General features: G+C 46.1%; 1 protein-coding gene across 4 annotated transcripts in view; it reads right to left on the bottom strand.

The window, feature by feature from the left end:
• The window catches only part of PLXNB1 (plexin B1), a 77,425-nt gene that overhangs the window by 18,584 nt on the left and 44,531 nt on the right, over positions 1-14,310 (bottom strand). For all 4 annotated transcript variants that reach the window (XM_068201971.1, XM_068201974.1, XM_068201972.1 and 1 more), the window contains 12 exons: positions 12,632-12,732; positions 11,824-11,956; positions 10,954-11,110; positions 8,007-8,115; positions 7,800-7,908; positions 6,344-7,204; positions 6,097-6,222; positions 4,894-5,016; positions 3,836-3,929; positions 3,421-3,587; positions 2,247-2,398; positions 273-378 (listed from right to left, as the gene is read on the bottom strand). In XM_068201971.1, the coding sequence (XP_068058072.1) occupies positions 273-378; positions 2,247-2,398; positions 3,421-3,587; positions 3,836-3,929; positions 4,894-5,016; positions 6,097-6,222; positions 6,344-7,204; positions 7,800-7,908; positions 8,007-8,115; positions 10,954-11,110; positions 11,824-11,956; positions 12,632-12,732 (2,238 nt within the window). The remainder of the gene's footprint in view (positions 1-272; positions 379-2,246; positions 2,399-3,420; positions 3,588-3,835; positions 3,930-4,893; positions 5,017-6,096; positions 6,223-6,343; positions 7,205-7,799; positions 7,909-8,006; positions 8,116-10,953; positions 11,111-11,823; positions 11,957-12,631; positions 12,733-14,310) is intronic.

Genomic DNA, 14,310 nt, shown 5'->3' with positions numbered 1-14,310 from the left:
CTACCATTGTCAAAAAAGAAATAAAATCACTAGACTACAGGATCTTTAGTATTACCAGTACAGCTGTTCTTATAATCTAAAGGGGGGGGTGAAGGAGGAACAAACCAAACCAAACAAAATCCCAGTACACCACACAACACAAGCAGCAGAAATAATCAGATAAAATACAAATACCAGCAGCAAGTGCCTGGTAGAGTCCTGTAAGTTCATGCAATAAACAGCCATTTAGCAGAGATACTGGGAAAGCAGGGGAGATATTATAGTTATGTTACCTGATAGGTGAAAACATGACCAGAAACTCCACGACCTCCTCCAGGCACTTCCACCACGATATGCCCAAACCTCTCTGTCCAGCTCCCGCCGGTGATGCACACGATGCTGCAGGACAATCCAAGAACAAAGTCACACCAGGGGAGAGCAGGGGAGCTGCATCCATGGCAGCATGTCCTAAAAATATCTAGCAACCACAGTTCCCGTATTCCAGTCTTATCTGATGCTCAGAATAGGCAACCAAACATTTGAGAAACACCTCTAAAAAAGCTGGGTTAGGTGCAGCAGAAAAAAGCAGGGACCAGTTCCAAATAGGCCCATCCTATCTAAAATTATTCCTTCTGGGACAGACAGGATGAATCCCACTGTGTCACAGATACACAAAGAGTCCAAGAACTCTTCTCTATTCCAGAGTTGATCAAAATCATTTGCATCAGGAGGGACCTCAGGCCAGCAGTGGTCAATCCACACATTAGTGCTGTATCTGCTGCAGGAGAAGACTCAAGACCTGGGTTTAGCTGTCACTGGTTTTCAGCCAGTGACCTCTGCAACCAGCCAGGTCCCCTGATCTGCACCAGCCATTTCTCCCAGCCCTTCTTCCAGACATAATTTGCTAAGGGAGATGCTGACAAGATGAAAAGTCAAACTGTACTTAGAACAGAGCAGGAAGGAGTCCCATGTTACAGCACTCATTTGCTAACAGAAAAGCTAATCTGCAGGATCTGCAGGAGACTTCCCAGCCCTCCTGCATAGCAGGAGATTAATTTTGTCTGGGCCTTGCTCAGGAGCGGGTTCCAGGTTCACAGCTATATCCCCTCAACTAAAGAGGCTGAGGAATTTGAACTTAGGCAGTGCAGTCCAAACCAAGACCCTGTGATGCCAGGTGATTTACAGATACAGAACACAGACAGTGCTAAAACCAGAAAGATTAAGCTCTAATTCTAGGATGAAAACAGAAAGCAGATGGATCCACACACACAAACTGCACAGACAGGACAACACTGCTCAACACAGCAAGCCATTCCCAGCAGGATCTTACCTGGCTCCTAGAGGGAAGGGTGCTACAACTACTGCTACCATGGAAGGGAAAACATGTTTGTGATAGCTCTGATAAGAGTTGACTCACAATTGCCCTCCTCTTCTCCTGCTGGTTGTTTGGCTCCTCTCCTTGTCCAAAGCTTCAACCTACCTGCCCTGCCACGGGCCAGCTACAGAAATATCCTTTTATCCTTGCTTCCTAGTTATCCTCCATTCATACCTCTTAACACCTAACTACTGATTTATTATTTTGTTCTGCCCTGGCCAGACACACCAGCTGCACAATTCTCTATCACTGACATGAGCCAGATTCAGGAGGATAGGTCTTTCTGCTTCTCATCCTTCTCCTTGCCACTACTTTTACAATCACTGTGTGACCTGTCAGGCATTCCTGGCCACCAGAAGAGTGGCACTGGGCCCACCAGGACTTCCTCATCTGTCCCTGGCAGAGAGGATCTTTTCTTTGAGTTTGTTCCTTGGGGGAAGTCTTGCTAGCAAGTGAAGACTGTCTAGGGGTGTGCCTTCAACCACGTGTTCCCATCCTCACCCTGTGTTAACATGGTCAGGCTATTTCCCGATCAGTGATACTTGCATAAGCCCATGTCCTTTGCTTTATTGAAATCTCCTGTGGCTGCGTGAGACACTCATGAAATTGCAGGGTTCTGAGCCCACAACTCCCTGACCTGACAGGGGGCTCTGTCTGGGTAGCGTGGTTGGAACACGGCATCACTGTTGGGCTGTCGCCTTGTACACACCCTTATCTCTCTAGGGTCACTGCCTGAGCAAGTGCTCACACAGTGACCTTACTCAGGGCACTCCCTGGGAATGGGCAGGGCTCAACACCTACTACAGCAAAGGCAAAGACATCTCAGGCTGGGTCAGCAGCCAAGGGAAAAGCCAACGTCTGCCTCTGGGAGAAGGTTTCACAGATACTCTACCTGCTAGAGATCTCATACTCTTGAGCATCTACGGCACAGGGAATTCCTGCAACAGTGACAGTTTCTGCAATGTCTTGATGTTTCTGCCCGAGGTTTGAGCCAGTGATGGTGATTCTAGTGCCACCTTCCACTGGTCCAGACAGGGGGTACACCTGCAAAGACATCCGCGCACGTGTAAATGTCACAGCATCTCAGACCTCCACAGTCTGGTGACTGATCTACTGCACAGGGCCCTTCAGCTGCCCTGGTGCAAACTCTGCCTGTTCAGGTCAATCCTGTTGACTCCTTTTACTGGCTTGGACTAGTCCCAGGTTGCAGCCTCATCAGAAGAAAGGCCATAAAGAACATCACAGTTAGAGCCTTCTTTTCCGTAACTCGCCGATGCCAGCAGTCCCCACCCAGAGGTGATAATCCACTTAGAAGGCAAAGACTGTCCTACTTTGCCTTCCCATCAACATGCTGACCACTCCACAGGGCATTTCTGCTGAAGAGTGGGAATGCACAAGCCAATACATGTTACTAGTATTGAAGCAGCAAGCACCATTCCCCCCTCAGCATCAGGACGACAATGAATTGCATGCTGCACAAATGTCAAAGCTCTGTCCCTGAGCAGCATCCAAACTAAGACAAGATGCAGCACATGGATGTTGTGTGCCACTGAAGGGAGGACAAGCTGACAGCAAAAGGGACACATGGCTACAGACACTTCTCATGTGGCAGTTAGCAAGAAACATTTAAAATAAACAGACAAAAAATAATTAATTCCAGTAACCTGTCATGCCTTTCCCATCACTGCTGTGCTGTTGTCATTAGGTTTTACCCTCCTCTGCCCCAGGCTTAGATGGGCCAACCTGTAGCAGGGTCTGGCTCAGGACAGTTGGAGGATTCATCCTGTGGACCATTTCCCAGCTCCTGAATGATTCTGGTGTGCCAGTTTCAGCTGAGATACAAATGAATCATCCCCCATTGTTCTCTATTAGCAAACTGAAAGCCCAGCAACAACAGTCTAAAATCCTCACAACACTGAGGGACTCCAACTGAACTTCCTCTTCAGACGGTCAATAAATTAATGGGCTGCACTGTTTGCACTCTGAGTTCACAGCCCTTTGATTTCCACTGCAGAACGGAGCCCTCCTTGCCCTGTGTGCAGTACACCAGTGAGCAAATTACTCACAGAGTGAATGAGAGGTGCTGGACACAGGTCTTCAATTTCTTCTTTGCAAGAGCCCCTGAAGATACAGCTGGGGTTGTCACCTCCACACCACACACAGTTGTACTTTGAGTCAGCTGTTTGGCAGCGGCTACAATCAGTGTGTCCCACAGAGCAGTTGTAAAAAGTCACTGCAAAGGAGAAAAATTCAGAGGTACCTGCAAACATCCCCACAGGGCACAGCATAACCCAGCAGCCTGGTGTCTTTTACAGACCCCGCTCCTCCTCCTGCCCCCGTGCAAGTGACAGTAGTGCAGCTGTTTTCCTTAGTTTTCTTGTGATAGGACTACCACAAGTATAAAAAGCCTCATTTGAGGATTTCTCAATTCCCTTCCACCTCATCTGCTGTGTTTTTACTGGGAAGGTGTTGCACTCCTACCATGAAGATCTGCAGCACTGTCCACTCGAAGGTGTCGTCGCCTCTGTACAAACACCACAGCACTGAATTCGAGTTGAGGTGCTGTGTAACTGTACTGCAAAGACAAAGATCATCAAAAGGACTTAACAGAGGCAAAAACAAACCAGCTGAACAGGCAAGAAGCACCAGCATCATTACTGAATAGTGCATGACACAAACAGCCTACATGGAACTTCCATGCATGTAGACAAGGCAGTGTTAGTTGGGGCAGCGGCAGCACAGGCTTGTCCTCACTGGTTCACAGTCACAATTCTGCTCTAGAAAGAGTAGCAGGTTTTGGTTCACTAAGATGAACACTGAAAACCAAGGCTGTGCTCACAACAATACTTGTCTAACTTCCTACCTGATTCCTAAGTGGCCAATTCCTATCTACAAGCCACCTGCTCAGAAAGCTGCTCAAGCTGGCATTTACATAATTTCAGTAGAGCTGACGATGTAGGATCACAATTGGTCTGCAGGGCTCGTGCACAAGAGCCTGTGTTGTTCTACTCCCTTAACTATATGAGTTTGTAAACTAAAAACAACATCTGTGCTTTCAAATCTTGCCTTAAATAAAATTCACACAGCATCCAAAAGCGTATATGTCTGTTGTAGTTTTCCCTGATAATTTGTCAATCCACAGGCCTGCTTCTATCACCAAGGACAAAATCAGTACTAACAGCATTTTTCTTCTCACAAAAGAACAATCACCTCCAGAGTCACGATGCAGAGAATGACAAACAACAGTGCCTCAAGCTACAGCAGGAGTGGCACCGTGCTGGCCAGTTCAGAGACAGCACAATACCCTGCTACAGCTAGTGCAGCAATAGGTCATGTGGCTCAGACTGCACAATCTTCCAAAGGTTGAAGGTATCAGTACTGGCAGGCAGCAGCATCAGAGCTGAGGGCCCCAGAGTGCTAAATTATTCTATAAATATTTTTGCAAAATAAGCTCTTTTCTCCAGAGCTTGCCTTCCATCCTATTCTGTTGCGGAGCAAAACCAGCACCTGTGTGAACTGTGAAATGGCACAGCACTCACCTGGTTCATCTGGCAGGTGATATAGCAGAGGGACTTGTTTGTTTCTTCTCCTTCCACATAAGCTTCCATCACCACTGTCCTCCCATCCAAATTGAAGACACACTCATAGTCCCACTGCTGGTCCTGCAGGAGGAGACACATGACACCATTCCTCAGTGACAGAGAGCTTCGGGCTGCACAGGTGTCGTCCCGCCTCTCCAATTCAGCACCTTTCCCCAAGCCACCAAGCCAGCAGCATGCTCCTCTTGTTCCCCTTGTTAAGCCAACTCTGTGCTACACTCAAGGCATCTCTATGCTGTGACCGCCTCCACGTATGAAAGGCAAACCAACACAAAACACCTAGAAAGGAGCGCGTGTGTCACTGTGCAGAGAACTTGGCACAGAGGGAGAAATGAAAAAAACAAACAGTGGGACTGTGAAGTTATGCCAGTACATCCCTGTGAAACACTAGCTTGGAGATGAAGAATAGAGTACAGAGATTAGGGCAGAGCATGTCAAAAACAGTAAGTGTGTATTTCTCCTCCCTGTCAACCTTCCACTGAATTGTTTAGATACTTCCTGTAAAGAAGCTAGATAGGCATCTCTCTGGAACCAGCTCTGCTCCTCTGAGCAGTGCGGTATGTCAGGTTTAATGTATAAAGTAACAATTAAGACTGTGGGCTGCATGTTCTGAGTTATTTTTTTTTGTCAAAGGTTACTAAATAATCTTCTGTCTTGAGAAGCATGAGAATTTTTATCAGAGGCACACCCAAGAAACAGCTGTCAAGGGTGGTTTTCCCCACTGCAGAAGTTTCAGGTACGGCAGGAATAGCCACATAAACATGAGTATGCCAGAAAGGAAAGGGAACAGATGACTTGTCTTTAGCTTATGGAGAGACAAACAGGATGGATTCAGCAGAAAGTTATTCCAAGAACTACCATCTGCAGTGCAGCACAGGTGCAATTTAATCCAAACACATGCAGATCTTCTCCAGCAGGCTGGTGCACACCTGTACTCTCCCTTTCTCTGGGTGACCTTCTACACACGAATACATCCAGCTATGGAATTCTTTATGCACAGAAACAGGTTATTCCTCTAGGAGAAACCTAGGCAGAGTCACACCTGTATCTTACACATATTTTTAGCAGCCCAGTGGCCAGGTTGTCCAAACAGTGCCCTGCATTAATGCAATTTCTTGATGGTGATGGCATTGAGCTGACTACCTGATAGAGGTGGAAGTTCTTTCCCAGCAGGGTTATCTTCCTCACCACATTGACTGGAAACAGCGAAGATCCCTGGATTCCCTGCACACAAGGACACGCATTTGGACCCCAGCTAGGCTCTTCACTCTGAAAAAGAAACCCACAGGACACAACCCCTCCTGTGTGCTGAAATACTAGATTGACAATGTGTAAGAAAACTTCAAAGAGTTACAGCATTAGACTCATACAGCATAAGCCAGTAACTTACCTCCTCCCAAAACTCAGGGGCATCATACTGATAATCGAGGTCAGGATGAAGGATCCTGGGAAAGTCAGGGACATCCCTCTCTGAAGAATCGCCATCACCCGACAGAAGAGTAGAAGCAGAGAAAAGAGATGTGTCATTCTCAGCCTGCAGCAAATCCATCCAGTCCTCTGTGTCCTGGAGCTCTGTGCCTTCCTTCAGCAGCCACTGTGGAGGAGCTGATGTTGGGAGCCCTGAAACAGGGAGCTCAGTTCCTGGCAACCCAGGAGCATCATCAGAGACAACAGGGCTCCCTGGCACCTGGCTGGGGGTCTGAGGAGATGAGATGGCAGATGTCAGTGCCTCTGTGCTAGGAAAAGGACTTGGAGGCCACTGGAAACTCGTGACATGAGGGGAAGGTGTCACAGCTGCCACTGGAGAAGTGTGCAGAGGGCTACCCCCGAGGGTGGTGGGTGGGTCTGTGTGCAGGGCCTCCTGGGCTGTAGCAGGCCCTTCAGTGGGCAAGGCTATGTGATCCATGTTTTTAGATGGGCTGGAGAGGACAGATGCAGCAGGAGAAGTTGTCTCTGGCACAGTGACAGCAGGTTTGTCTGCTGGCGGCAGCGGGGACTCTGTGGCAGCCTGGAGAGAGGCGGCTTCGGTGGAGAGGGTCAGGTGGGTGTAGCTGGGGGTCTGCGCGGGCTCCGTCGTCGTTCCCGAGGCTGCGGAGGGCGTGACGTGGATGGGCTCTGTGTGGGGCACAGTGCTCGGGCCCACGTGCACAGGGGTGGTGACAGGTTTTGTGGCCATGGTGGGGGCTGTGGTAGAGGACTTGGTGAGGGGAGCAGCTGAAGAGGGATACACACTCGACGTTGGGATCTGGGCCTAGGAACAAACAACACAGGGAGGTGAGAAGAGGGAAAGAAATGAAACAGAATAAAACCCAAGCAGATCAACACTCTGTATGACCTCCCATAGACAAGGTGCTGTTTCACCCGCTGGATTTTAATGAGAGCTACATCTTGTACCATCTTTTGTGACGGGATTGGGGAATGTTCACAGTGCAGAAGATCCAGCAACACCCCCTCTTCCCACAGGTGCCCGCACTGGCCTCCTCTCAGAAGGCGGCCTGCTAGTCTTCATCCTCCACAAAAATGCAAGGCCACCTGTGGCAGCCACACACTGGGCACATGTTCCACTTCCCTGTCACAGCCTCCCTGCCAGCTGGCTCTTGTCCTTCCACTTTGACAACACTGGCTGCATAGTCCCAGGACAGTGACCTGCTTCATCTAACAGCACTTCCCCAGAAACCTGCAGTATCAGGAATGCAGAGCCTCGTGTCATTCCAAGGAGAGCGCTCTCTGCTCCAACAGCTCACCTCCTTGTTTGATGTGACTGACAGCTGCTATTTTACCTGAGAAGAGATCTGACTCACCGAGCTGTGAGAGCACACAGGACTAGGACTGAGCAGGAGACGTACCCTTTCATTGTAGATAATGGTTCCTTCCTCACAGGCTGCTTTGTGGGTGCAGAGGTGCTGCTGGATGCACCAGTTACATCCCCAGAGACTGCTCACACACTTCTGGCACCTGGAGGAACGACAGAAAAGCAGCTGCTAAGAGAGAACAACCCAGAAAGGGACAGCCACCCTCCCTAAAACTACAGAAGAGAAAAAGCAGGTGCTCACGGTGCCGATTTCCACAGCAGGGCCACTGCAGCACAGTCATAGAAAGAGAAGTCCACAGAAGCAATGAAGATGTCATGGAAACGCACTACAAGCTTTATGGTGACATGATCTGAAAATGAAAATAAAAATTTCTTAGAAATGGAGCCCCTACAAGTTTGCCATACTGTTAGGAGACACAGCATGCTTTAGGATAGACACTGTCAAACACTGAGGCAGATTCCCTTCCATGCTTTTAGCACCTCAATCACTGGATTATCCTACAGACACTTAAAACAGGTTGGACAAGTTAATCAGGAGTAGTTTGTGACAGCTCTTGCCAACCCATGGGAAAGAAGACTTGTCTGAAGATCTGTCCATCTTTATCTCTGTAATTCCACTGCCATCTCTATATTACAGGAAGAAGTAACATTGAGGCTCAAAGCTGATTGCCTTCTTTTGTCATCCAAAGGAAAACGAAACCTTAGAACTGATGTGCCCTTTACATACTGCCTTTACCTTGAGAGCTTTGTGTTATGACCAGACTAAGAAGTGAGTCAGGGAAGAGGTTTATAAGATTTGTAATCTCGCTTGCAATGACTGAAGGCTTATCTGCTTTAAAATCCAGGTCTCACATCAATTACAACCCTCAGGATAGCCCTGTTCTCTTTGGGAAGAGACTGTCACTGTTTTCTGTAGACCAAATAGCTGCAGAGATGCTCAAATCTTACTGCAGCTGATAGCATCAGCTGGAAGGAGATATTTTGCATAAGACAGTACTAAATCAGCTTATTAATCTTGTCCCAAACAAATGCCTTCAACCTTAGAGTTGGTTACTAGTTCTCCAAATAATGGGAGCATACTTCATTCTCTGCTCAGCCCCAGGAGCTGCTCTTTCTCTAGGGCAGTTTGCAATAAAAGTAAGTAACAAGAACCTTGTGCACTGTTCCTCTCAGAATGAGATTTCAGAGCTCCTCTTGCAAGCAATCTCTAGTCACAGCAAAACAATCAACATGTGAAGAACCAGTCAGGTCTAAGCTGAGTTCCTGACAGAATGGCAAGGGAAGCAGTATGCTAACAAATCAGTGATGGGGGGTGTATTGAAACCCAGGATGTGCAGAAAATAAGGGTAGATCCTATGCAGCTGGAGGCTGGAGTCACTGCCATACTGCCAACTCCTATCACTGTCAAAGAGGTGACTGCATTTAGCAGTGGTGGAAGGGCTAACACCTCCTCGGATTTCAGGGTTATGACACCATATTTATAAATACTCCTTTCTCCAGAAAGGCCATTATTTCCCATGACTGCCAATAATGCTGTTTGACAGTACAGAAGATGAGGTCAAGCACTTGCAGATTGAGAGCAAGAGTTTGTGCTACTAACGTGGAGTTCAACAGCTACACATGATGGATGAGCTGGTATGCAACCTTTAAAATAAAGCTGGAAAATGGCAAATATTTTAGTGAACTGGGGAAAGTATTATAAGTAGGAATAGGAAAGTGTTGGTATCTGAGGCCCTAATGAGATCTCATTTAGAAAACAACGTATGAATCTGGTTACCAGCTTCAAATTCATCTTAGCAGAGTACAGAAGCCATGCAGAGAAGGAATAACAATACAGTGAAGGAGAGAGAAAGTCTGAGAAACAAGAGAACACGAAGAAGCAGCTGGCACAGTTAAACAGCAAAGCTCTGTGCTAGGAAGACCTATCCATAGTTCATTGAGTGGGACAAGCACTGCGGAAGCAAAAGGACAACACAAATAGATCAAACAGACAGAAACCATCCACGAGCAAGTGGATGCTACAGAACAGGAGCCACTTGATAAGTCTCAAACACAATATGAAACTAATGTCGGAAAGGTATCTTACAATAAAAGCAAGGCTGACTTACAAAGGAGTTGATAAGAATATCTGAAGCCTAGAATAATGAGAACTAGACTGTGGCTTTATCTACACTGATTTTTCACAGCTTTGCTAAAATTCAGGCCCATATGACTGAACAGAGAAGCAAATCCTGCCCACTCTGCTTGCAGTGGCAGTGCATGAAACCCTCTTCCCTCTGGCCTGACCACCCTGAATGGAGACCTGGTGGGTTTGTTCTAGACAAAGGCAGTGTGAAAGCCAGGTATTAAAATACTGCAAATAATAATGAAAATGAAGGCGTTTGAGATTGAATGAGTGTGTTAGCTGAGTTCTGGTGTCATGTTATGTCCATGGAGATTGCTTCATACCTACTAGCCAGCTGCATACTTGCACAGAAATTCTGTTCAGCCATTTAAGTGAACAGTGTGGAATGTGTCCCAATGGACATCTGCCTTTTACTTCAGATAAACAAACTCTTTGAAGAGATCAGCTCATCAGAGCTCACACTGACAGGCTGGGTAAAATCCAACGCGAAGAAAACAAATTGAGAACTTTCCAGATTCTTTAGAGTGGCCAATCAGCAATATTCAGACAGCTATTGTTCACGTGCTGACTGTGTATTTTCTGAGGTTATGCCACATTGCAGATTTATTTATATCTTTAAAGGACCGTGGGTTTCTTGCCTTTCCTTATGTGTACTTCCTTCTCCCACTACATGGATTTTGAGAAGGTTGCGTTTTGTTTGGTTTTAATAATGAAGCATTATTTATGAGAGTTTTCTCCCCAGATTTAGGAAAAAGCTGCCAAACCAGCCACCTCTCTAAACTGCATTTCAGATCACATTCAGATTTGCATACACCCCTTCAAACAGGATCTCCTTTCCAACTATCAGAATTTGGCATTGGAATTTGGCAACAGCCCAAAATAGCACAGGATGTGTGTGACACAAGTAGAAAGCAAACAGATATTATGAGGAATGAAATGAACACCTGCTGACAGTCCACATACATTCATGGCTGTTAATCCTGGCAATATGATGGCCTACAACATACTTTCTCCCAACAATGTTATCAGAGCTATCATGCTCCATTGAAAGCATTTCACTAACCTGTTCCTGTTGGCAAAGCTGGTGCTTGGCTGGGATCTGGAGAAGGACACATGATTCCCGACTCGGTCAGAACTGCTGGGCTTTCATAATCTTCAAAATAACATGAGTAAAATTCTTCCTCACGCAGAGAAGGTAAGTCCGAGATGGCCAAGAATATCTGTCAGTTTAATATATCCAGTAAATAATTTGCCTTCATTTAATACAATTTTTTGGTTCTGTTTTTTCAAAGGAAGAATCCCATAAAGTAGTTATCTACAAAAACGCTTATTTTCCTATAATGTCTCCTAGGACTGACTGTTCCATTCATCATCTCTTGCCATTCCCAAACTGAACTTGGCATCCCTCCAGCAACTGACAACTTCCCCCCCAAGCCTCTAGCAAAAGACAGGTTCTTGCCACCTCCTGACACAATGACAGACTTCAAATCACTCCAACACCTTCTTAGCTTTTCTGCCAGCTATCACATGCCAGACAGGAGCTGTAATTTAGGGCCACTCCTTTCAGGCCTTCCTGACAGCAACTGACAGAAACTCTGAAGGCACAGACACAGGCACCATATAGATACTAAAACAAGGAGGATCCCCATCCAAGCAGGCATCACATACTCCAGAATACCCAGTAACTCTTAGCAGGCAAGGACATTTAGTTTTAGAGAAAACAAAGAAACAACCAAACAACTGAATGAACAGCTTGGCTGCACCAGGAGATAAGTCCCTCATGTGAGGCAGACAACGTGCCTGAAGGTTCAGTGTTCCAGCACCCCAGTGAAAGCAACAAAGAGACTTGTGACTCCTCAGTTTGCGGAGGACTTTCTATAAGCTTGAGCATCATCAGATGGATCCTCATCATCAGAGGATCACCTCCACTCACATTTCTCTTCTCCTCTCTGCTGATATTGGCTGGAGTTAGTGACTGGACAGACAGACACTGCTGTGTAGAGTTAAAGCTCCAGAGCCACTGCTCACTCAATCTGGACCGCAAGCACTCGGAGCGACGGCTGCACCTGCAGGGAAACAGCAAGAAGCCCTGTGAGAGACCTGAGCAGCAGCTTGTGTTTGGCTTCCAAGCAGACACTGGCTGTCTCAAGCCTTGCTAGAGTCTTGGGGAAGCTGCTGCACAAGCCACTCAAGTCCCAGCCTCCCACCACCTTCAATAACAGGATGAACTGTTGTGAAATTATAGATGGGTAGGCACTTCTCGGGCTTCAGGGGTCACAAACTAAATCCTGTGACTTTCTACAGGGAAGCAGAGCCAGCAGGCAGACATAGACACTGGAATAAACCATGCCTCATTAATCAACATCAGTAGGGGAACAAGTAGTGAAAGAGTGATAAATAAAACACCAGAAGAAGAGACAAGATAGTTTCTCTAAACTTGCAATGTGGTAGTTTGAGCTGAAGTCAGACTAGAACCAGGCTGAAATCTAACGAACAGGTGAATCGTGAGTGGTGCCAAAGACCCACAAAGCAATGGAAAGATGCCCCTGCGTGCAACTGCTATTGCTGCTGGCAGTGTTTTAGGGAAGCAGAGAGAGGAATGGTAACTTAGAGCAAATATCCCATAAAGGAACTAAAAATAAACAAAATCCAGACGCGGATATAAGGAAGAGAGTAAGTGGAGACAATCTCTAGGCACTCTCCCTCCAAAATCCTTACAGGTGAAGAGGGATCTATCTTACCTTCCCTGAAGGACACACCAGCCACAGTAGGGATCTTTCAGTGCCAGACAGGATTCACAGTCCAAGTACAGGGAACATTCCATTATGGGAACCTTTACCACCTGTCAGAGAAAGAAATGAAAAGTGGAAAACACAGCACACACAACACAGCTCCCCAGTCATTGGCTTCTTCTGCCTAACCAGCAAGTCTCATCATCCACATGCTCATCAAAACAACTGTTTGATCCTCAGTTTATCTTCCCTTAAAGACAAACAAAATAGGAACAAGTTTCCAGAGCCCATTTGAATGGCCATTTCACATATTGGTGAAGGACATCTAAACATCAGGCTGTAGAGAGACACTAAGGAAAACAAAGTGTATTGCGATTCATTGGTTATTCTGCAACACATTTTGCAACGAGGAAATTGTATTTAGTCATAAAACTGCATTTTAACAAAGTGAATTATAGAATAGCTGACTGAATATCATCCACTCTTTTGCTTTTCTGGACTCTGTCATGTGAGATCATCTCTCCTGACACACCGGTGACTGAAGCTGGAGACAGCAGCTACAGCTCAGGCCTCTGAATCCATCTGCACTATTGCCCAGCTCTACCTGACAGAACTACCATTTTGACTGAAAGTAGACCCTGAAGCTTTGATCAATGTGGAACAAAAACTTTCTGCCATCTCGGGGTAAATTTTACTTGCAAAATTCTTCTGCTTTAACTTATCATCCATGCTGATTTCAGCCTCTTGCCCTCTTTAATCTGCTACTACACTTCAACTACTACTGTCAGCTACTTTGAAATATCAACTTCTAATCCCAGACCTATTACTTTTGCTAAGTACATGATGTAATTTGCATATTTTAATTGGCACAACAACTACTGTTAAGGATATATTTCAGATTTCCCTAATCTTCTTCCACTCACAGATTTCAACTCCTGCTTTGAAGTGTTACAAATTTTACAAGTATCTCAAAGTGCACTGGGGGAGTAAAGGGAAGCAGTGGCTCTCATTTTTTGTTTGTTCTTTCCTTCAGGGTAACTCAAGGACTGCTTTTCCTTTGCTAGGAGGATCCTTTTCTTTCCAGCTCAAGGAGCTGATACAAGTGGTGGTAAAAATCCTCTCAAATAAAGTATCCATAGCTGGATTTCCTACTCAGCAGACACCAATATCCCAAAAGCCTGAGGCATTGCAATGCCTCTTCTCCTCCAACTGCCCCTAGGCACAAATCGAATTACGGAAGGCGGGGGTAAAGAGAAAGGTGCCTCACATGGGTCCTTTCACAGCCTGATTTCATCTGCAAGACCGTTATTATACCCCTGGTTAGAGAACACCTCTGTTATCTGAATACATTTCCCAGACATTTCTGCTTTTTGTAGGTTATAGAAGAACAGTTTAATCTTTTAACTGATTCAAACCAGAAGTGCTACACTTTAATGAGACAAAATCTCTCTTTTCTCTTTTTAAACTCCTGCAAAACCAAGATGGGTCACATGTGAACCCAGAAGCTTTCTTCTGCTCAAATGGAGATGCAAACTGTGGTCCGAACAGCTCCTGCTCAACACAGCAGAATTCAGGAATTGGTGGTCCCTTGTATTCATGCCAGCAGAGCAGCTTTTTACAGCCTGCAGTTCACATTCCTCCATCACTACTGATATAGCCTGAAAGACTTCAGAAAATGCACAGGCAAA

Source organism: Anomalospiza imberbis, chromosome 11 (genome assembly GCF_031753505.1).
Source record: "Anomalospiza imberbis isolate Cuckoo-Finch-1a 21T00152 chromosome 11, ASM3175350v1, whole genome shotgun sequence".
In the NCBI taxonomy this organism is placed as follows: domain Eukaryota; kingdom Metazoa; phylum Chordata; class Aves; order Passeriformes; family Viduidae; genus Anomalospiza; species Anomalospiza imberbis.
Note: the sequence above shows the minus strand (reverse complement) of the source record. Positions and strands in the feature narration are given on the sequence as shown.